This window comes from Nipponia nippon, unplaced genomic scaffold, assembly GCF_047370975.1.
Source record: "Nipponia nippon isolate SJK-2023a ecotype South Korea unplaced genomic scaffold, ASM4737097v1 scaffold_4, whole genome shotgun sequence".
NCBI classification, from domain to species: domain Eukaryota; kingdom Metazoa; phylum Chordata; class Aves; order Pelecaniformes; family Threskiornithidae; genus Nipponia; species Nipponia nippon.
Window position 1 is genome coordinate 61,533,351 of NW_028262358.1, and position 24,596 is coordinate 61,557,946.

Consider the following 24,596-nt stretch of genomic DNA (forward strand, 5'->3'; position numbering starts at 1 on the left):
GAGTTTTGCGTGCCTCTGTATGCAGGTGTTGCTTTAAATTATGTATCAGTGATTTAATCAAAATGAAAATAATACAGGGCTTAGTATAAAATGTTAGGAAGCAGAAAATCAGAAAATAGAGAACTGAGGCTAATTGGGAGAGAAACCACAACATAGTGAAATGAAGAGTCAAAGCCCCTGCCACCATAATGTCACCCCTGTACCAACACCAGCTACCTGACTCTGTTCTTTCCACACTTACGATGAGTTATTTTCAGACCAAGTATTTTCTTCTAAGTAGTTAAAGGGCTCTATGGCCATAAGCTGTGGAAATCTTACAGATGGAAAGGCTGCAGCATTTTACAGTTTGTAGAGTACTGAAAAATGTGCCAAGCAGAACATTGACTTTATAATTGGCTTTATGCACAGATTTGTCCACGTCTCATCATAATGTGAAGTTCAACTTTCCCTTTTTTCATGTAAAATCCTCTGATTTAATAAATTGGGCTCAGGCGGTTTATGGTTTAGCCCGTGCTTAAAGGGACTTCATGCCCACAGATTCACTGAAATAGGTCTTCTTCTTCCTCTATTCTCCACTGCATTCAAGCATCATTGGAGCACTGTATAAAACAGGGGCGATATTGCCACTAACACATCCAGGAGGAAGGTGCTAAAACAAAAACACTGCACATTCGTTTTTGACATCCTGTGCAATGTCACTAAAATAAATTATTTAATAAATACACTAAAAGTTTGTTGGAGAAAGCCTTACACTGCTATTGAACTGTTAGCACATACCCTGGCACAGTCTATAGTGACGAGTACACCGGAAAATGGAAGGCATCAGGGAAGGGCATGGGCTGGTGTGAAGGAAGCCATGCCTGCGGGGACATGGGAGGAAGACATCATAGCCAAGACACAAGCCACGCCACGCTACTCGCCATCAGAAAACATTTTATTCACTAATACTGCTGTAGGCAGAGTGGTTGGGCTTAGTAAAGCAGACTGTGCTGTATTTTAGCTTTTGCCTACAAATGGCTGTTGCAGAGTTGCTTGTGACCAGTTTCTTTTCAGAGGTCCTGAGGGTCTCACAAGTGCTGGGTGCAAGAACTACACACTAATAAATAAATATGTTGTCATTGTCTGCAGTGGGGTCAAGATAACACTTTTTTTCCTAACTTGAGGGTTTATCTCTCTAGGTCAGACTTCCAAAATCAGAATTCCTTCTATTTGTAGTTAATTTTAGCTTATATTTCATTAATTATTCTTAAAAATTTATCATTGGTGGCCCTTTTGTCATTCCTATTTACCAGTGTATTCCCTTCTTCAGTGCAGAAGTAACAACATTTCTTAGACATTCCTGACAACTTTGAAATACAAGTTTCTAGCACAAGTCCTTTTTAGGGGAAAAAAGAGCAGAAATAATGCTTGGAAGATTTCTCATACCATGATTAAGACCTATTTTATTCTAAGCCCCCTATCTCAAGAAGAGCTTGAGTGAATCATCTAAAATTTGGATAAATCATTATCCGCTCAGCACAGGCTGCGCATGCAAAATGTGAAGCAAAAAGAACCTTTTTTATGTTTTTAAAAGGGAAGGGGAAGGGGCCAAAATCAAGCTTATAAAGGAAAACAAATCACAGCCTTAATTACAGAGAGGCTATTTTTTCCCTACAATACTAGAAAAATTATTTCAGCTAGTGCAGCTTGATTTGATGCAAAAGCCCCTATTCTGATCTGCTAGGGTAAAAACACTCAATACACGTGCTGAAAGTTGAGCATAAACTGTAAATATGCTCCAAGCTGGTGATTGCATTGTTTTGTGGTATGCCTAGCTGTGGTTTGATTGATAATACACAGAGCTCTGTACTGTAAGCATAAATTACAGAACATCTGCAGAAAACAGATCCTCAGGCAGAGAAAGTGTAAAATACGATGCCTGTTGACTGTCTTGTTTGTGCTGCACATCATTCCCCTGCACTCACAGACTCTCCCAGTCATCCTGGGGTTAATAACTGATACTAGTGGTACCATATTATTAGATAATGTAATCTTAATAGCAACTATTATTATTAAGGTTTGCACATGGTAGCTCATGTGCTGCTGTTTTTCAACCAGAAAACATCTGGACTTCAGAAATGTCTTACAATGTATGCACGCCTGTAATACAGCGAGGAGAGTTGCTGTGCATTGGAACGGGAGAAGAAATGTTTTAAAAGCTTCAGGGGTGAAATGCTGCTTTGACGTGTCTGTTATGGTGTTAATGTGCAGTGCAGGAAGTTTTTTCAAAACAGCCAGTAACAGGCATGTGTCAGAAGAAATGACCAGTTTTTGTGGGAACTGCTATTCTGTTGCTGCCCTGCGTCCCCCCTCCAGATACACCCTTCTTGCCCCAGCCCTCTAGGGAAGGCAGGAGCCACGCACCCACAGGAACAGTAGGTTCCCAAGTGAACGTCAGGGACTGTCCATATTTTCTTCAGTAATTACATGGATCTGAAGAGCCTGAAAGAGGTTTGATTCCCTGCAACCCACCCCCATTGATGATGGGACCTCCAGAAACACAACTGACAGACAGTCCCACATGTACCTGCGGGCAAGAGGAGCCTGACAAGAGGAGGTGCCCCCGCATCGTTTTGGGGAACTCCTCCCTGAAGAGCATTCTCCTCCATCAGCAGCAAAGCCCCCCACACAGACGGCATCCCTGGTCTCCAGCACCTCTTTTGCTGTTGTTTTTTCCAGCAGGTTGCTGGGTATCTAGGAAGCCGCTTCTTTTTTAGGAAGCCACAAAACAGAACGAGCAACTGTTGCGTTATCTTATGATCTGGAGAAATCCCACCACATAAAGTGCTACTGGCTGCTCCAGTTCCTAACATTGAAACAAAAATAAAACCTCACAGCTGCCCTTCAAAGAAATTCAAACCAAAGAAGGAAGGGCTGAAATGGTGTGGCGAGTATTAAGAATTATGTTTACTCACCTACACTACAGCACACTTGGGACTGTTGCAACGAGCAGGCTTGGGACTCCCTCCAGGTCGTTCACTCTTCTTCCATTAGCACTGATAAATACAAAACATTTCCTAAGAGGTTAATAAAGTGTGAATACTTTCCCAAAAGCAAAAAAGCTCATTTTCTTTTCTTTCCTTTTCCTCTTCATTTTGTTTTAATCCCCGTTCCCTGCCCAGCTTGAAGAACATCGTGCTGAGCAGAAAAAGCTCAAGTACTTGCAGAAGAGGCAGGCCCAGATCACCAAGGAGAAGGACCAGCTGCAGAGTGAGCACAGCCGAGCCATCCTCGCCCGCAGCAAGCTTGAGAGCCTGTGCCGGGAGCTCCAGAGGCACAACAAAAACCTCAAGGTGAGTGGTGGCCTTACCAAGGTATCCAGCAGTGGGGGGGAAAGAAGATGTTGATGCCTTCCCATCTTGCTCTAGTACCAAATCAAAGGGACCTTTGCATCTGCATGTGAAACATATAATTATATATATGCTCTAGTCTTGAGGCCAGTATACTAAGACCTCTTTACTCCTTGTTTGGAAATATCCAAGTGCTTTTGAGCATTGAGTTCGCCCACATTAGCTGTAAGCCCTTCTCACATCAGCAGGGAGCTCAGCACAGGAAAAAACAGTGGTGCCACAGACCACCTCTGCCGAATTTGGCGTGGCAGGCTGCACTCTGCCCCCCAGCCGGGCCAGTCACCCAGCACAAGGCTGGGCTGCGAGAAGTGCCCCTGTTGCTCCAGCTCTCAGCCCAGCTTCAACCATGGCTGAAACTGGAGAGGGGGTGGCACAGGCACACGTCCCCATCCTGGGAACAGCAAGCCAGGGCTGAGCTAGAGCAGGCAGCTCATCCAGAACATGTCTTCCCAGGTCCCTAAGGCTGCAGATGCGAATGCATGTGCATAGCCAGAATAATAGGAACACCAGCTTTGCTCCAGGGGACTCTAGGACATTTGCCAGGAAGAATGACAGGAAGAATGCCAACGCTGTTTGTGGAAGTCACAAGCATCAGTTCAAAAAGGAAATTTTCAGGAGTGTCAATAGGCTGGGATCCATATACCATGTCTGCCTATTGCTTGGTGCATCACACAATTTAAATGTGAAATTTATAATATGATTATGATTCTTGAAAAATTTTAGGTTTAAGAAGTATATTTCTGTTGTGATCCTCCTTTTTTTCTGAGTACGTTAGTGATGGTGCTGTTATTATTATACAAAATGCCTCTGCTTTGATCTATTCAAAATCCTTCTTTATGGGGTTATATTTATGTATAGAATTACACATATGAATTCTCAGCAGCAAGAATTTCACCTGATATAACCTCTATAAACTGTAACGGATTTTCATTCATTTCCACCAGCTCAGGAGTGGGCCTTCAGGGTCTAGCTCTGACTTTCATTGTACGTTGGTAAGAATATAGCTGCGAGGGAGAAAGGCCACATATAAACTCAAACTGTGCACTAGTAGAAGGACAAAAGCAGTTTAACAGACAGTTAAGAAGACTAGAAGCAAATCTCTGTGTGCTCAGTTATAGTAGCGCAAAACTGGTAGTGTCAATTAAATTTGTGCCTGTCATTTGTACCAAACCTGGTGCATATTGAGCTATTCAATATTGATCCACACTGATTTACCAGGCCGTCTTTGGGCAAAATCTTTCAACAGCAATACAAGCCAATTTTAAAGTGATTTAAGAGTACAGTGTACAGTGCTTTGCATAGACTTAACTGAGATTTCTAAAACAAATCATATCAGTGGAACAAATAAGCAGAAACTGAGCTAGAGGAAAAAATGAATTCTATTGAGAAAATGTATTTGGAACAGGTTTTGTTGAATTTCCCAGCTATCATATGCTTATTAATGTCAATATTAGAGAGCATGGTTTTTCCTTTCTCTTTGCATATAAATACTTCATTACACATTTCATCTTTACATTTAGGAAAGTCTCTTTCCAACATCTTTCCACTTGTTGGACTGTTTTACTTTGGGACTAGGTCCCCTAAACAAACCTATCAATTTCAGAGTCTGTTCTGATTTTTATCCTGTACCTATGCCAGGTGAGCCAGGGAAGGTACCTGAGCTGATCTTGTAGCAGGAAGAAGTGTTCAAATTTTGGCCACATCTTTCTAAGAATTTTGAGACCTTTTAAGAAACCCAGAGTACTAGCTTTCCTCTGGTTGCTGTGCTTTCAGTGTAAAAACAACAAAGTTAAACAAGACAGTAAGACAAAATATACTTGCAGAATGCATGAGGATTAAATTAATAAACAAAGGTATTCAATATCTTTATGAGTTTTGACTCTCTAAGAATGTTAACGTAATTCTTGGAATATTTGCCTTTAAGCTTTAGCTCCTGGACATCTGTGACTCTCCAGAATCTCATCTTCTGTTTATTTAAATGAGTGCAATTTTCTTTCACTTATGACTGTACTGAGAGGGCTCAAAACAGGAGAATCCATCAAATGTTATTTTCAAAATCTCCTGCTTAAGTCATTTTTATTTTGGTTTTGGCACGACGGAGAAGCTGATTCATAATTTTTTAGCACTTGGGATTAGCACTTCTGATTATATTCCAAAGCATGGAAAATAAAAACTGTAGGAGATTGTGTCATTTCAAGAGCAAAGGAGAAACCTGGCCTGTCCAGATCATGAACCTCCTCTGACTTGCCATGTGGTACATTATATGCACATCACGTCATGTAAATGTCGTCTTCACTCATCTGGTATGTGGAATTCCCATTAAGTGGAGATCGGTGCAGCCAAGTGGTGATGAATATGCAATGCGGTGCTGTGCTGAAAATCCACAGTGCAGAGCAGAGAAGAAAAATTTCTGGTTAGTATTGGATTCTGACCTCAAAATTTTACTTACTTACAGTCCAGCTATTCAGATTATTTCCTTGCAGTTACACTTCACAGCAGAAAACAGATGTTGAATTCTCCCTCCAAGAAAAGCATAATAAATGTTCATGAAATAGCAGAGTGCGTTCCCACTGCAATAGAGAGTAGATCTGCTAAGACCAACAGCGACTCATTTCTCTGCATCGTGTTCATGTTCTGCCAGTTATCTGGCAGTTTGGTGGCTACTTAGCATCTTGTAGTGACTTGAACATCTCAGGTCCCTTGTCCTTCCTGCTACCGGGCATTAAGCAATGACTTTCATACAAATGTTGCAACAGTCAACAGCTTCAACTGTGGGCTCAGCTCCAAACTGCAGACCTTGAGGCTCAGACCGTGCTGCCTGGGAGTGAGGAGAATGGGTCGTTGACAATGAGGAGTCCACGCTCATATCGTCTTGGCTGATATGGCTTCAGCAGACCAACAGTCTTCTTGACTTGCCCCAGAGAGAGAGAGGAGGACCAGAGACAATCCTGCCCTTATATTTGCAAATTATCTCACATTCCGGTGATAAATCCCAAACTGCAAAATACCCTTGTCTTAATTTTAAAAGGTTTTACTCAATGCATTCTTACATTTTTAGCAGTAAAACAGGGGAGTGATAGCAGTATTGCAGTAGGACAGAAGAATATATCCTATATATATCTACCCTATATATAGGGTATCTACCCTATATATAGGGTAGATATGGAGCACAAAGGTTAAGAAAGGGCAGAGGAACAATAGTTTATGGCTGGACTTTAGTCTTCCACAACTGGAAATCTAAAAAGAATTTACAATGCTTTATTTTTCTCACTAAAACTGAACACTTAATTTAAAACTATTGAAAGAATAAGCACAGAGTGAAGCAGCTGGCAAGGCCTAGTGTGCTTTACATGTTATGAATTAACCATGATGATGCTGAGAAGTCACCACCCCAAACACCCTCTGCTCTGCTCCCTACAACCAAGCAAGCCAGGAGCTCTGCACTCCGCACAGCTACTTCAGCTGTAACATCAGTAACACAAAGCACAAATCAGTCTTCAAGCCTCCAATTAGGGACAAAACTTAAGGATCTTATTTTACATTATGGGATCTTGAAATGGGAAGGACTAAGGAACCTATTGGAAAAAAGTGCATTCTCTCAGGTTACGGGGACAGGTATAAGCAAAGAGTTGGGGCTGTAGCATTGTGATAATAAAGCCTGGGTCATGCTAATGGTTTGAGGGTTTGCCAGACTGTGCCTGCCCAGGCGAGGTGGGTGAAGAAGAGCCAACCTCGCAGCCCCGGAGCAGAGCTGGCAGGGAAGCAGGGCTCTGCTGGTGGCACCATGGGCATCCAGCCCCCTCCCTGGCTCCAGTGCAGGTGCAGCCTCAGCCATAGGCTTTTACAGCTAGTAAGGGCTCAGGTTTAATGCAGACACCTCCAACGACCCATCACTGTTCCCGTGGTATTATCAGTAGCACTTCGAGATTGAAACCGTATTACCTTAGGGACCAGGCACCAGCCTACCGTCAGCTGGGCACTGGCAGCGTCGCGGCCAGCTCCATGGCAGGGCAGAGCCCTGAGGCACAGAGGGGTTTGTTTCCTCGGGGCAGGCAAGAGGCAATGCCTGCAGGTCTCTGCACAGTGCCGTAGCCAGACACCTGCCTTTCTGCTCAGCCGGCTCCTCTCACCCACACCCACCCTTAATCTGTAACTGGGATATCAAGGATTTAACAAATCACTGCCATATTATGAGGAGCTCTCTGGGACACACCCCAGCCCCCCAGGCAAATATCCTCCTCATGTATCTTTTTCTTTGAAGCAGAAGATGTCAAGAGAAATATTGTGCCCTGCAACTAAATGCTTCCTGGCTCAGTGTCTTTAACCATGAATCTTTGTATTGTCTTGTGCTCTGTATAATTATTTTACTTCAGAAGAGAGGATGAGCAGGAAACAAGGTCCTCTGAGTAACACATGCACTTTTTCTTTTTTTGCATTTGCATGATTGCTACTCTCAGGACATCTCGTTTCACCTTGTAACAGAACTGTGCAGTGTGACTTACGCACAATCCACCAATTTTTTGTTTTATATTCAGCTGGATTTATTACTCCAGAGAGCTTTAAATCACAGCAGTGATGTGCTATAACACCATTTGGTCCACTGAAACAATAAAGTATTTTTGAGGAAGGATATTTTGAAGCCATAGAAATAGGACTCCAGACATGCAAGTTCAATTTCTCACTCTGTCTTTGACTTCTTGAAGTGAAAGCACCTGGTCACTCTTCTCCCTGCTCAGGGCTGCACCTATACAATGCAGAACAAAGAGGCATGAGCAGTTTTTTAAACAGTGTATTGGAGGTAAAATGGAGTTCTGACTCAACCAAAACTGTCTAGGAATTCAAGTTAAATTTGCCAAAGTTTCAAAGAAAAATAAAAAGGATGACATTGTAAACATCCTTTTGCAAAAGAAAATTAAATGTTTCATTTGGGGAATGCTAAAGCAGTTGATTTAAAACACCTTCTGAGTAGCATTTTAAACTCTACTTTGGAACAGCATTTCTGTTTCAAAATTGTCCTAAAAAGAGTTAAGCAAAAAGTAACAACAAACAGAACACAGCTAAATTTCTGGTCAAGCAAAATGTTTCAGGCTAACTGAAAATCATTCTCACCAACTAAAAAAAAAAATTAATTAGAGAGCTTCTCTTTCATCTTGCTGCAAATTTTGTGTGTGTCCAATTTCCAACCCAGGTACTGAACCAGGACATCCCCCCCCACCAAGTCATTTGCCCAGCTCCACCTGAAATTCTTTCTTCCTCTTAGGAGCGAGAGTCCTTCTGGGCTCACACTCTGTTTTACTCTGTTTGTGAGTGCGCACACGCGTTCTTGTGTAAACTGCAGAGCACAGCAGGGCTTCATGGTGATTTCTGTGCACTATGGTATTATTAGCACTAATGGCTCCAATACTTTCCTCCCGTCATCCAAGGCGTTGTCATCTCTATCACTCCCTGGTCAGCAAAGGACAAGCATCCCCTACTTTGAACAGCAGGTGTCCAAGATCAGGCTTGTGTTGTGCATGCTAAGTAGAAACTGGGTCGCTTGGTATTCATCTTACTTTAAGAGTAGGGCCTGAATCAACACGTTTTATGTCACATTTATGATATAAATTATACTTCATTAGAGTCAGCTAAGGCTTTGTTCAAGTATATTTATAGAAAATATCCATATGCAGTGTTATCAGACATTTTTATGTAAATGACTATGCTAGTTGAAACCTTATTAGAGTATGCTATTTGCATGCTGTGGAGTGGATTCTTAACGTGGTTCTGCATGATTTGTAACTACAGCAGATATGGTCCTAGCCACTGTACATCAGGATTACATTCCCCAGAAGGGCAGACTGCCCTGGAAGCAAATGAGTAGGGAATAAAAATAGGCTGTATTTCTGGATCGAAAGCAATGAATCTAGATTCTTTCTGTATTGTCTCTTATATAAACAAATCCAAAACAGAATTTCAATAATTGGTAAAAAATAAAAAATCCATCGATCTTTCTCCAGGCAAAATTCTGATTCTCTGCTTTAAGTCTGTAAGAAACAGCCCACAAACTTTCCTTGATTCCACCACTTAATAAATTAGTGCAAATGTTGGTGTCCGTTAAAAAGTTAGGGAAGGAAAACTGAGGAATTGGGAGGGATTCTACAGAAAGTGATGGATTTCCCTTAAAAATGAAAATCCCAAAGACCATAAATTTGATATGAGGATTCCTAGTTAAAAGGAGGCATTTTAAAGGGTGATTTTTTTAATTCAATAATAAAGAATTTTGATAAAAGAGCTTTTGGCTACTTCCACTAAATATCTTCTTCCAAAGCAAAAGCTGTGCTGCAGTATCATGAATCAAGATGTGCATGTATGTCCCCTTTTCCAGGCTTGCTTTGATCTGAAACTCTGCTCTACATCCATCTTTATAAATGCAAATTCTTAGTTCCCTAATTTTTTCAAGGCCACTGTGTAATTTGCTCTGTAAATTTAGAATCATGCCTAATGCTGGAGCAGATGAAAGCAAGAAAATCTCCAAAGAGGAATGCAAACATGTATAATCCTTCAAAGGGAAGCCTTATGCTACTCTGAAACAGTATCTTTCTGGAACTGCTTATTATGCGTCTTACTTACATGACTGCGTTCTCTCCCATTTAACAACAGGAGGAAACAATTCAGCGGGCACGGGAGGAAGATGAGAAGAGGAAAGAAATAACTAATCATTTCCAGGGCACGCTGAGTGAAATCCAGGCTCAGATCGAGCAGCAAAGTGAGAGGAACATGAAGCTCTGCCAGGAGAACACGGAGCTGGCAGAGAAGCTGAAAAGCATCATTGACCAGTACGAGCTGCGGGAAGAGGTGAGAGCAATGCCCTGGCTGCCTGCCGGGACAGGCAGCAAACCCAGCTTCCCTGGGGGAAAGCAGAAAGCATTGCCAGCCTGTCCTCCACGCTGGCTATTGTTCGGGTGTCTCATGGAGGTAACGTGGGTAGCCCCCACCACGCTTTGCCATCTGAGCGGGACGATGCATGCAGCGAGCCCGCCAGACTCCGCCTGGCAAACTCTGCAGGCAAAGAGTTGCTTGGGCCAGCACCCTGCCTGCGGCACCCACAGCAGCCTTGCCACTGTGGGGAGCGAGGCTGAGGTGCCAAAGCAGCAAGGTGTGCCAGCTGCCTGCTAAGCTGCCCCCCGGCCCCCCTCACAGCTCCCCTAAATCCCAGGGGAGCCCCCCCAGCACCCCTTTCCTGCTTCCCCCTCCAAGTCCCCACAGAGCACCTCCCAGCTCCCATCTTTTTGGACAGCCTGCTCTCCTGGTGATGCCAAATATACTTTTGTTCCCTCTAGACACAGGTTGCTGAGAAGGGCTCTGATGTAAATGCTTTGACCTTTCCCCAGAAGCAGAAAATTAAGACGACAGATAAAGGAGGCCCTTTGCATTGGAATAGATTCTTCTTTGCAGGCACAATGCTCACCGTAAGATCAGGCAGATAACAGACAGATGGGAAATTATTCTTTCTGTAAACATTAGAGTTGGTCAGAAAATTTTGACACAAAAAAAACCTCTACAGTAAAATGCCAAACTACCTGCTTTTTTTTTAATTTTATGACAAACACTAACAAATATCACAATGGGTCTTTTTATTGCTTCTAAATACATTTGTTATGAGCCTCAGTGCAACCAGACAACATTATCTTACTGAATAAAACATAAGTAATTTGTCCTTACAATCTGGAATGCCCGATCCGATACATGCATTTCCAAATCTGTTGCATCATGTATGAAGTCTTAAGCTGAATGAAGGAAATGGATGTTCCTGCCTTGTGGTTTCTATGAGAAGGAAATGTAAAGCAGAGGGATGTGCTCAGAATATTTGCTCCTGTGAATTTTATCTAAATGAAGCAAGAGTGAAGAGGGCTATCAGCAGCATTTACCTCCTGAAGGTCACCATGGAGCCAGATATTTTATGGACCAGAGGAGGCCTCTGGTTCATCTGGTCTGATCTCCTCCACATCCCCACTCATGTACTTTCACCCAGGCCCTCCAAACTCACATTATGCATGTGAGGCCAGAGCAAAGGTGATGTAGGGGGCTTGTATTTACAAGAGGACAATATGAACTGTGCACATGCTCCCAGGTACTGTAGGTGCAATGTGTCTTTACACATTTATCCATACAGTGGCTTATATCCACTGGCCACTTAACAGCTCCAAAAAAGTGTGTCCCCTGCATATTTATTATTGATGATCAATTATTCGATCTTCAGTTATGTTGGATTATACTGATGACTTCATACGTAGACCACAGAACTGGCAAAGATACTAAGGTGTTTTTTTTAATTTTTTTTTTTCTATAATAAATCAAAATACATAATGTAAACAGGTTTCCCTTCCCATGCAAATTCTGGCACAGTTTGTTCTTATCAGCACTGTAGTTTTTTAGTAATTGCAATAGGTTGGGAGTCTTCCTGTTTTGCAATGTTTTTTATGAGTATTCCAGTAGATAGCTGTACATGCATGAGCACGAAGGCCTGTGTACACAATTAAACCTGCGCGTTCAGCAGAATTTATTTTCTTACAGCACCTGGATAAAATATTTAAGCACAGAGAACTTCAACAGAAACTGGTGGATGCCAAGTTGGAGCAGTCTCAGGAAATGATGAAGGAAGCCGAGGAGCGACATCAGAAAGAAAAGGAATACGTACCTATCCTTCTAATCTGTCTGTCTTTTATCTAATTTTAGACCAAAGCAAGCCCTGCATGCTGTTTCACTAATATATTGCTTCTTCAGGTCCGAGCTGGGATACAGTAGCAGAGATGTTTTTATTGCTACTGTCAATGCTCGATGTAAAGGAACAGCCCCTGAAAGGCTGCTTTCATTGGCATTTACAGCTTTTGAAGCAAACTGCAAGAGCGGTAGGTTAGAGCACAGACTGCTCTAGCTAACTCACCCGTTACTACACAGTTGATTCGTCGTGACATTGGGCCAGGTGATGCCATTAGTTTTCAAATGGCTCTGATATTTGATACTCCATCTCTCCACATGATAAATGGGCACATTTAAACAATCAGAATTGAGAACAAGAACATGGGATTAAAGTGCGATGGCTGAAGGCCAGTATCCCCCCAGGCTCAGAGCCTCCCCAGATATCCTCCTGTGGGTCTGGTTTTGCCAGCAGAGGAGGCCACAGGAGCTGCTTGCTGGGACGGAGCCTCCCCTTCTCTTTTGCAGAGGTTCACCTCCCCACATTGGTCTGCCAGTGCCTCTTCCAGGCAGGAGGGGTCTGGGGCCATTCAGCAGCCTCCTCTGCTGTTCCTCCCTACCTGGCGGAGGGGACAGCTCTAGCAGGGGGACAGCGAAGAGCAGGAGGGATGTCCCCTGCAGGCACAGCTGGGATGGGAGGAGGACACTCCTCCCTGGTCTCACATATTTTGCAACTCAATCAGACCAAAATAATTTTCTCAGGCTGCCTGGTATTTTCACAGCAATCCTAACATCTACAAAGGATCGGAGTTCAACACTGACACCTAGTCCCTCTCCTCAGCAGCGGCAGAAGCTGAGACTACTCAAGGGGAGAGACAGGCTCTCATCAGCTGGAAGAAAGCTTTGGTTTTCACCAGCCCTCCAGCTAACTCAGGAGCAGCATGAGAGCGCTCTAGAAAGAGGATATTTATCCCCTCCCCGTATCTCGAAGCAGATACATTAGCACAAGCATGGCCAAAGTATCATAAAATATGGATGCAAGTGTGGGGCTCTAAGCCCTGTGGGTAGAGCACCAGGGAAACACAGCAAACACCTCTTACCAAAACTTGCCCATAAGAGCATTTATCCTCTTTTCTCTGCACTGATCTTGTGGCTGGGACACCCACTCCTGCTCAGCCTTACTCCCAGCTAAAGAGTGAGGGGGAAGAGGAGCTGGGGCTTCTCCGTGTGCACATCTGCATGTCACTGCATGACAATTTGTGGTCCAGCTGAGTCTTCCCTTTCACTGTCGGGCCTATGTAAAGCCAAACCCTCAAATTTCATTCGTGACAGTTAATTCTTGGCAGATTCAAACTCCAAGGAACATTTCTGAATATTCCCTTAGAACATTTAGAAATCGCTTACAATGACAAAGCAAATTTGGGCTTACTTTACTGCAGTCACTGGGAGTTTTGCTACTGAGTAACAGATGCCAGATACTGGGGGGAAAAAAAAAATGTGAAAGACAGGGCATTGGCTCTGTGGAAAAGTGACATATACAGCCTTATATCAATGACCTTTCTTGCTGTGGCTCACAGAATATGCATTTTGGGGCTGCCTGCTGCCTGTGACTGGCCCTGTTCCTAGTCAAACCTTCTTTGTGTATTTTATCCAGAACTGGTATGCACAGTTTTGTTATTTTCATTTCTTTTATGGCAGTGAAAGTTATCACCGTCTACATTTGAGAGTGGGAGATTTTCTTTGTGGCTTTGCTATATGTATGACTAGCACCTATGAAATAACAGGTTCAAAAACAAGCTACAAAGTCTTTAAGTAGTGGGTGTATAATGAAATGCACCATATGCAAAGAATATTTTTCACGCTGTCCAAGCTAATGCTCAAAACCCCTGCCTTTGAGGTAGGCTGGTGATGTATGACTCACCTCAGAGCAAGGCAGATTTAGCTGAAGAACTTAAGTGACCAGCCAAAAGCCATGCAATGAGTCAAGGCGCAGTTAGCATGTCGTGATTCGTCACAGGTAGCTCAGCACCCAGAGAGCTGGCCTACACTTGTCTCCCACCTCAATCGTATTCCTGAGCTCTTAGTCCCACCCACCCAGGTATTGTGCTAGTGTCTGTAGGAGTAATGGGTATATAAGTATGTATGAAATCAAGGTGGTTTTGATGGAGTCCTCTCCTTTAGCTGTATCTTTCCCCAGCTCAGTAATGTGCAAAGTCAGAGCCTTACTGCATTTCAGCATCCTGTCATTTGAGGGAAAGGCTTTCAGAACTATATGCCAGTTCTCTCCGTACCATTTTTTACATCTCTGTGTATGATTTTTGCTGCAGGATTTTGAAAATGTCTTTAAATGAATTTTTTCGGGCATCCTTTTATCTATTTTATTGCTCCTTGAAGGCTCACTTTGATGTCTTCCTATGCAGTTCTTCCAAGTAGGAATCTTTGCCCCTATACAAAACTTCTTTATCTCAGACAAGGAGAGATGTCCCCTCCTGCAGCCTCTGTACATCACATCCCAATAGGCAGGTCATCTCATTGCTTGCACAATTCACTCTACATGTGCAACTAAGAATGTGATTCCCTGTATAAGGAGCAACAGTTCATACTGTGTGGCCTTCCCAAAGGGTCAACTTTACCTAAGGATGCAATTTTACTATCATCCTATAACTGGTCAAAGCTACTTGGACTTCCTCCCCATACCATACATTTTTAGCACTTGTGGTACAAACTTTGATGTGCAATTAATTGCAGTTTAAAGCCTCTGTGGCTTTCAAGAATATGACTAGAAGGTATTGATCAGGTTTCTACGTAATTGGAATGTGCAGTCTGGCAGCAAAAAGGGAAGCTCAATTTTCACTAAGCCCGTCCCTAGATCCATGTCATTAAATGGGAATGTATGTTCTTGGGGACCAGCTCTTTTAGTCCTGAGCATGATGTGACTGTCTGGGCCTCCAGCAGCTATCATAGCTCTAATAATACAGTGTAACATCACCACACTTCACTGAAGTGCTGCTTTGTAAACACCACATGAAATATTTATTCATTTCTTTATACTTCAGCCTCCTTGTTACCACTTCATAGCCTATTAATAAATGTATCAGTTCTCCTGATTTGTTTTCTCCCAGCTTGGTGTTTGCGGATGACCTCAGGCTGCATAAGAGTGCTTACTAATTTGAGCAAGCATCTCTGTGACTTGCTTCCATTACAGAAGAGTTTATTAACTCTTGGATTTTTACTGGCTGCAGAAGCTATGTGGGTCAATAAGAGAGAAGGATTTCATTAACAGACAAAAGAAGCAAAATTTCTTTGCCTTCTATGTCCATCTCTTATGCTGTGACAGAAGACATGGTGAGGGAGCTGGGACCTTTTCATTATCCCAGGCACACTGGGTATGAAGGTAACCCTAGCTGAGATTTAAGCAATACAGATAAAAGCCCAGTTCTTGGAAGTAATGACTGGCCTAGAGACTGAGTAGCTCTGAAGGTTTTCAAAGCACTTTTCATTAAATCATTCAAACCAGATACCCTATAATTCCTAAAAAATAAACCAAACCCAAACTAAAACAAAAACAAAACCCAAACAAGTAGATATCGAAGAAACATGAAACATAAAAGTCCAGATTTCATCCAAACTTAAAAGAAAATTCATTATTTTTGTGTGTGTAAAGCATACATTTCTTCTCCCAAGAAAACAAATGCATGAGTTGATGCTCATTTAACCCAGGCCTACTCATACCATCTCTTTTTACTGGCTATGACATAACCTATTTGAAATTTTAGTCAACAAGATCTAAACTCAAGAATTTGACTTACCTCCATGGAACCAAACATCAAATCAAATTCTCAAAATAAATATTAAGAGGCAAGTATAAAACAAACAGAATGTGGTATTTCTTCATACAATGCATACTTGAGCTGTAAAACATTCTTGTCGAGGAAAGTGTAGATGGTAAAAATTCAGTGGGTCCAAATCAAAAGGCCAAATTGATGGAAGAAGTATTTTTCTAGAGCTTTTATATATGTGTGTGTGTATATATATGCAAAAAGTCTAATTCAGATAGTCTCTGTGTCACAAATAGCTGGAGACAGGGAGGGAATTCATTATGTTGTCCAGTCAGCATTTTTAGGGTGCACCCGCAGCTCTTTTGCCAGGTGGTATTCAAGTAGTTTACATGTGTTATTTCCAACAAAATTGTTAGAATAAAAGTTTTTACTAGGGATCAAATACATTTTCTGCATGTGGTTCTACTCACCTTTCACTTCTAATATGAGAGTAGGATCTATTGACCTACATAGCACTTTTATTTTCAATATATTTTCAGAGCCCAACTGTGCTGTTTTAAACAGTACAACTTAATCCAACAGAAGAAAGTCCTGTGGTAAACTAACTTGTTTATATCTCATTTCTCAAGCTATCATTAGCATTCTTTTTGTAAAATACATTTGGCTTAACCAGTAAAATGCTCTATAAATGTTTGTTAGGCAACAGGCACATTTCTTTAACACTTCAGTAAATGTTTCCTGCTTTCAGACTAAACCAATTGCTGGAATATTACTACGCACTTTGGAAGTGCTGACTCAGAACTGCAGCCTGCAACAGTCTCTGTACACCTCATTCCTACAATTCATGCAGCCTCAACCGACCCCCCCATCTGCAGCCTGTACATCAGAATGTCATTTTGCCAAATACCTTGAAGCCGGGAATCACATCTTCCCAGGAGCAGCCAGGGATGAAACTGCAGTCAAGCTCTTCCTGGGCTGCAGGAAGAGCTTGACTGCCTCCTCTAAGTGAGGCATTTATCACCCTGAGCTGGGATTCTCCGCTGATCGCATGTCAATGCAAGTAGAGCCCAAAGATAACAGACACCAGTAAATGTATGACATCTACTATGCATTCCCTTTCTGAAAGCTCACAGATTTTTTGAGGCACGTCTGACTGTGACAATACCTGTATGCTAAGTCCTGATCATTAATGCAAAAGGGAGCTTGCCATTTACTGGAGAGCAGGAATTTGGCCAGAGCTGCGCTGAAATGAAAGTGCCGGAGAGTATTATAACCACTCTCTAGAGGTCTGGTGAAGATATGGTTAAATACCACACTTTTTAGAGCCTACTGTACTGAACACTTCATTCCAAGTATGTTTTGAACTCCTATTCAAATATACCTTTGGAAACCAAATGCCCTGTCCCACGTCTCAGGATAGCACTAAGTAGTCTGTCTTGCCTCACTCCTCTAACTACATTCAGCTGAAAGTTAGAGCACTCCTTATCAAGGTAGTAGTGGCAGAGCATAGGTAGCTTGAGGATGAGCATTTCCAACTGATAAACTAGAGACCTAACAATTTTCTCTCTGTTGCCCAAAACACAGCTCCTGAACCAAGCTGCAGAATGGAAGCTCCAGGCCAAAATGTTAAAGGAGCAAGAGACTGTCCTGCAGGCACAGGTGATGTAGGAGAGGTGATTGCATGGTGTGCCTTTGTTTCCCACTTTTTAACCCATGAGGCCTGTTCCAGGTAAAGTATCTAAACTACTTTCCATGTGTTCCTTCTAGCCTCACTTTACATCCCATAGACTATTGCAAAGGAAACAGGTTATTTTCAAGCCAACTGTAAGCTAGTGCGCATACTGCAAATCATACTGTGGCAAGTGGGTTGTTCAGTCTGGAGAAGAGAAAGCTCTGGGGAGACCTTATCACAGCCTTTCAGTATTTAAAGGGGGCTTACAATAAAGATGGAGAGAGACTTTTTACCAGGGTCTGTAGGTATAGGACAAGGGGTAACGGTTTTAAACTAAACAAGGGTAGGTTTAGATCAGATATAAGGAAGAAATTCTTTACTATGAGGGTGGTGAGACACTGCAACATGTTGCCCAGGGAAATTGTGGATGCCCCATCCCTGGAAGTGTTCAAGGCCAAGTTGGATGGGGCTTTGAGAGACCTGATCTAGTGAAAGATGTCCCTGCGCAAGGCAGGGGGGTTGGACTAGACGATCTCTAAAGGTCCCTTCCGACCCAAACCATTCTATGGTGCTATGATTTATGAGTGCTTACAGAACTCAACCACACAACAACATGTGTGCCTTGGCTTGATTATTCACTATAACTACCCTTCAGGCAGGTTTCTAATCCAGCAAAGCACTAGAGTACATACATATCATGAAACACGTTTACTAAACTGGACCTGATGTGGTCATGTGCTTTTCTGGTCTGGGGTGTGAAGGCAGTGTTTTCATTAACTTTAGCAGGAATTCTGCCTACTAAGAGCTCATACAAAGGGGCCTCTAGGATTTCAGTGTTTAGTTGGAATTTGAAACATTTGATAAATTACTTGCCAAAATTACACTAAGATTCAGGCTGGAGTGAAAGGCAGTAAAAACAAGAAACAGGCAGTATATACTACACTTTGAGAGCAACGCAATAATCAACCTTGAATATGAGTGAGAACACTAGATGACATGCTGGACTCTCACATCAAAAAGAGACAGCATCAGTAGATTTTCCTAGACTTACAGAAACAGTCATGTAGGTTTAACTTCTTTGACCTGTCTGTGAGAAAGGTCCCCTCCAGCAGAGCTTTGGGAGGCGGGGGTGTCAGTCCTTCAACCCCTCTGCATCTGCCCATCTCCTCACCCATCAGGAAGCCCCCTCCTAGTCCTTGCTCACAGTTAATCGTACTGCTAAGTTGTTCCAGCTCTGCCCTTGTAGATGGTCTAATTCCTACCTGTTGAGCAGTGAAGAAAGGCTAAACTGATATAACCTGGAAACATGCTAAGAGGGGTTTTGTCCTTTATGTGTTTTTTCAAAGGCTAAGATAAGCCGGTAGCACACCAAAGGCTATCACATAAACTGCTGCTGACACCAGTTTGACAGGTTCTGCAATCAAACCTCAAAGGCCTCCAGCTGAGTCTGTCCTGACTGCAAACCTGCTCCCAATTTTCTCAGAGTGGTTTTAATTAAACTTTTATGTTCAACGAGAAAGAGCTTTGTATGCAGGCAGACCTCTGTAGCCAGTTTAATGAAACTGAAGGTATTGATAAAAGCTAGAATATATTAAGCATACATTTGAAATGGTAAAATTGTTTTTAGAAAAATCCAGTCAAACAAGTCTGCAAAGGCATTGATAATACATGTGCCCCTTGCAGACTTGTGTAGATGAAAATTGAGTGATTCACTTGCTGAAATGAAACATGCAGTTAGGTGTTCTGCTCAAGTGTGAGAGCTCTGTCACATACACAGCAGTCTCGATTTGGAATTACTGTGAATAATAACATTATTATTATTATTATTATTATTATTATTATTATTATTATTATTATTATTATTATTATTATTATTATTATTATTATTATTACCATCAGTATGGTAGCACTGAAGGGCCTCCCTCATGGACCAGATGCCATCGTGCAAGGCGTTGCGCAAGCGCAGAACAGAAAGAGCATAAAGAGCTCCTCGATGCAAACAGCACAAAACAACAAATAGATATTAACAGAGGAACAGCTGCATGGAAATTATGAGAAGATGTTGGTCAATGGGATAAGGAGAAGCCATAATATAGCCCTCACTGCCTGCTATAGCGAGTGAGATACCACTCCATTTTAAAGGAGGTGATGAACACCCGCTGCTTCCTTGAGCTGGAAGGAATCAGGGGACATCAGCTTCATGCCAGCCTGTCTCTGGGTGGCACAGTGTGCCTGAGACAGCCAAATCTGCCCCTCTAAACGGTGACAGGGATCTGGCACCAGCTGAGGGAATACACCCAAACAGCGGTGGTGCTTCCCAGGACGCTGCACACCCTCCCCAGGCACGTTGCTGGGGCAGACTTTTTTAGCTTCGTGCTTTGAAACAAAGCAAGAAGATAAAAGTCAGCTGAGGCCTTTAATTTTTGGTAGCCAGCGTAGTGCAATCACTGGGCTATGGCAACTGGGAAGAATGTAACAGGGCCAAAAGGCCGTCCTTGCTGTAGCAGCCCCACGGTACGGCGATGCTGAGATGCCCCCGCTTCCCGAAGCCTTGCACTTAGGAATTCTCACCGGGCAGCAGCGCTGCCTCCGCTCTCCCTGCCCACGCTGTCAGGGGAGCTGGACGGGTGGCGGGCAGCAGCGAGGGGGGGCTCGTCTCCCTAACCAAGGAGCACGAGTGCACGCTCCTAGTGAGAGACAGCTCTCACAGCCTGTTCCCAGCCACTATGAAAACATTCATTTATTATTCAAATTTAAATTGCAGAAGCTATTCTTGGTGCTGTGGTACTGCCTGGGGCCCCAGCTGAGATCAGAGCTTGCCCTCGTCAAACCTGAAAGGTTTTTAATCTGATTAAACAATAGCAAAAGTTGGAAGGGTAAAGCAGAGACAGAGAATTGAGGTGAGGTTTTTTAAGACAATGGCTCTGGACTAGGAGCCCAGTTTGCTGGCTCCCACCCCTGCTCCCTCACCTGGCTTTGGGATGCTCAGGCATTTCTCCTCAGAGCCATGACATCTATTCCAAATGTCCGACTTGGTATCAGTGTCCAACTTACGCTGAGGCACTCGGCCTGCTAAAACAAATCCCTCTGCATTTCTGTTTGTGCGTAGGTCACAGCGCTGGCTACAGCCTTGTATAAATACACACATGCAAGCTTCATGTCAGCTAGCTCTGGTATCGGCACCAGAGAGCTCTGCCCGGATTAACCTCCCATGCCTGCACCCAGCTCAGTGGGGAAGGGCTGCAGCCAGTGCTGTATTCATGGCCACCGAGACCCTAACTACCTAGTTTAAACTGAGCTCGGGCACATCCACAGTATACTGCAATTATAGCCACAACATCGTCTAACGGGCATCATAACAACTAACCAGAATGAACATGAATCATAACATAACCATATTAAACCCGCCACATTTCCTAAATCTTCTTTTCCTCAGTAACTGAAGAGCAGCGTCAGGGGAGGGTGTGTGTTGGCTGGCACCACACAAAATAAAAGCTCCTAGCTAATCATTTAGTCAGCTCCCCACCGCTGCGGAGAGGGCAGCCAGCCTCCAGCCAGACGCCTGAATACTGCAGGCTGCTTTTGAACCTCCCATTGCTCTGTGCCCATCCCACCTCAGCCACTGCGTGATATGCCAATCACTCTTTTTCTAAGGAGAGCTGTCAGGCTGGACAGCTGAAATGTCCTTATCACCTAAACACTGCTGGGGGTGCTCTGGCACCAGAAGGAAGTGGCTGCGTTGGAGCTGGTCTTCTTTTCCAATGAGCAAATAATGATGTTTTATTTACATAGCATCCTGCATGATTTTGGAGCTTTGCAAGTGCTCTTCCCACTCAGAAAAGCAGAAAAAGTAGAAACCAAGAGAATCTCACAGAAAAATTCAGATCTTTAGAACAATTTTTTTCAAAAACATCCACATATAAAAATATGTCTTAGTGACAAAACACAGCCACAGATGAGCTTTCACATGGCTACCAGGTGTAAACTGGTAGCAAAATGTGGAGCCCTAATCTTGAATTGCAACAGATTGCACATTGCAACAGATCTTTCTTCTGCTCTGCTTCATGAAGTGAAGTGAAGCTGGCAGAAGAGGCTGGCAGCGGATTATTTTCTCTGCCTCTGCTGGCCTTGCCTGCAGCTGCAGTCCACACACAGGCTACAAAACAGAGCTGACAAGGTGCCCTCTCGGCTTGCTCAAGCCCCGGTGCAGGGATGCAGCTTGAAGGAATCCAGTGCAGGATCACAGTGGTGTGAAGTGAAGGGTGGGCTTTGCTCAGTGGTGGGGCTACCCTGCATACCAGATAACATAGGAAGGGAGCAGCAAAGGTCCTCTTCAATGGTGGAGTCCAGTGAAGCACATCAAGTGCTGCCTGATGCAGCTCCTGGCCACAGCCTGAGCCACCAAGTGGGGATTGGAAAGATGGAAGAGGGGAAACTGTGGCTGTAGCGTGATGCCTCTCCCCCAGCTCGCTCTGATGTCAGAAGCAGCAGAGCCAGGGTAGCACCCAGCTCCCAGCCGGGCTTGTTGGGTCATGAAGAAGGTGGGTAAGCAGCTGGGCAGCCAGGCTATACTGAGCTCCTCTGCTAAAGCCTGCCAGAGCTTACGCCCTCAGGTTAAAGTTGGAGTTTCGCGGTGCCTGCATGGTGAAGCAAGGTTTACAGCTCAGGCACAGCTCTGACCATGCTGGCTCTCACCTTGAGTTAATCCCACTGGCTGGTCCTGCACAGCATCAGTGGTCGGACCAGCTCAGGTTAGTCCCTGCCCATGGACATGGCCCTGGGATCACATTATCGTTTTCCATTCTGTAGGTCATGCTAGGAGTCCTTTCCTGTAGGTGTCAGCCACAGCGGTATACAGAGAAGAAGTATACAGGGCTTGTGAGGAAAGGCAGGGACTGGAAATCTTTGTAGGCTTTAATGCTGTCCTCTTGAAGTCTCCATGGAGTTACCTAGGGAAATATTTTCAAAGTCTCCACTTCTAGGGAATTCTTTTGCTTCTGGGCACCCTGTGTAGAGACACCATAGCTGCAACATTCAGGAGAATACAGCACCCATTAATTCCCAGGTCTTTTTAAAATCACTGGCCTGGGTCTTTCTATTCTTCCTCAGTTTACCTTTCTGCAACAGAGGAATCATAATAGTTTGCAACCTTAAAAAGATGTAGAGAATTTCAGTTCCCTGATGTTTGTGGTTCATGGTCTCCAAACAGAATCTAATTTCCATGTCCGAACACAATACTTATTTTATTATCTTCTGCCAAAGTAGAAGTTCACCATCCTGGAGACTGAAATTACTATGGTTATTTTTTTCCCTGTTAATGCAGATCACTCTCTACTCTGAAAGATTTGAAGAATTTCAGAAAACATTGACCAAAAGCAATGAAGTGTTTGCCACGTTCAAACAGGAGATGGAGAAAGTGAGTAGCAGCTCATACCTGAACTCTGTGCTTGAGACTCCTTTTAGATTTTGATATTTCTCACTGCAATAATTTTATCTGGGATGGGGACATTTCTGCATATCTGATACATTCTTCATATTTCATACAATCTCATCAACATCCAAAGAAGATCTGGGGCATACTCATCCACAACTGACAGCAGCTTAGACTTCAGCACTGCAAGCTGAACATTTCATTCTCCCTTTCAGCTAAAACTGAAATTGCCTTGAAGAACAAACATTTTACTTAAAACCTAATATGGAGGTTGGGTACAGACCCCTCAGAGATACCAAAGGGGGAGTTTGGAGCTGCATTTGTCATCCCATGTCTCCAGGAGTGCCCAGAGCCTCCTGGATGACTGACACTGGTACAGAAGGGTTGACACAGGCTACGCATCTTCCCGCTGGAGTGTGTGGGCAGAGCTGAAGCCCACCAACACCTTCCCACCTTTATACGCAAGTGACTTTCCTTGCAGCTGGTGTACTTATTTCCTGTAATGAATGGGAATCAAAAACCACACATGTCCACTTTCATAATAAACAATGTTCTGCTCTGCCACCAGGGCCCAAAATCCTGGTGCTCTGATCCAGGCAACCTCTAATGACCTTCACAGAGTTCAGCCTGCAGAAAACCAAAGGGAAAGATGGTGCTGTATAGCTAGCAGTGTGTGTTGGAGGGGACTAATCCAGAGAGAACTTCTTTGACAGTGCTGGCTCAGAAGATACAAGCCCTTCTTTAACTTCCCATAAATATAACACTGTGGTCTTTGTAAAGAGACAAACAGAATAATGTCACCTTTTCTCTGCCTTTTGTTTTTGTGATAGTGTGTACTCTGGGAGTTGGCTATACTTTTACACACATAATCAGTTGGTCCTACTTTAGGACTACAGACTGGAGGCTGAAAGTTATATGGCAGCTACTTAAAACCAAATCCATCCCTTAACATAAATTATTACTTAGCACAGCCACTACAGCTGCTGGTAGCAGTGTTATGAGTACAGCCAAAGACCTAAATAAAAGGGCTGCCCTAATTTAAGCTGCAGCATGGAATTCCTGTTGTGATTCAGCTTTTCCTCCTGCTTCTATAGATGACAAAGAAAATGAAGAAGTTGGAAAAGGATACTGCTACATGGAAATCCAGGTTTGAGAACTGTAACAGAGCATTACTGGACATGATTGAAGAGGTGAGTGGGCTTTTTCTTCTCAGGATGCACCTCTTCCCCCACATAATGCTTTAACTAGGAGATGAGATGACCTGAAACCACCAAAAGTCAATGAAAAATTTGTTCTTGAATCTATGGGTCTTCTTTTCAAGCTACCTTGATAATTAGATGTCTTTAAAAAAAAAAAAAAAAAAAGACAAAAATCCCAGCTCTTAGGGCTTTTAGATTGTGCAGAGACATTCATTACGTCCACGAGAAACTGAATTATGTAACTGAATTTTAAGTGCTCTAAAAATGTGTGATTGTTAATGCTCTCACATAGAAGCAAATTGACATTAGTTCACTTCACACTACTTTCTTTCTGCATAAGAGCATCCACCTAGGGAATTAATGTGCTCCAGCTAATGAACTTTAAATTCACACCTTTCATTAACTTCTTGTGTAGGCAAACTCTAAGAGCCAAAAGCAAGTACTGTGGCT

The 24,596-nt window shown here is 43.2% G+C and overlaps 1 protein-coding gene across 3 annotated transcripts in view; it reads left to right on the forward strand.

Moving 5' to 3' along the window:
• The window catches only part of TXLNB (taxilin beta), a 45,978-nt gene that overhangs the window by 8,100 nt on the left and 13,282 nt on the right, over nucleotides 1–24,596 (forward strand). For all 3 annotated transcript variants that reach the window (XM_087775693.1, XM_087775694.1, XM_087775695.1), the window contains exons 4-9: nucleotides 3,162–3,332; nucleotides 10,029–10,223; nucleotides 11,943–12,062; nucleotides 17,429–17,503; nucleotides 22,840–22,932; nucleotides 24,042–24,137. In XM_087775693.1, the coding sequence (XP_087631819.1) occupies nucleotides 3,162–3,332; nucleotides 10,029–10,223; nucleotides 11,943–12,062; nucleotides 17,429–17,503; nucleotides 22,840–22,932; nucleotides 24,042–24,137 (750 nt within the window). The remainder of the gene's footprint in view (nucleotides 1–3,161; nucleotides 3,333–10,028; nucleotides 10,224–11,942; nucleotides 12,063–17,428; nucleotides 17,504–22,839; nucleotides 22,933–24,041; nucleotides 24,138–24,596) is intronic.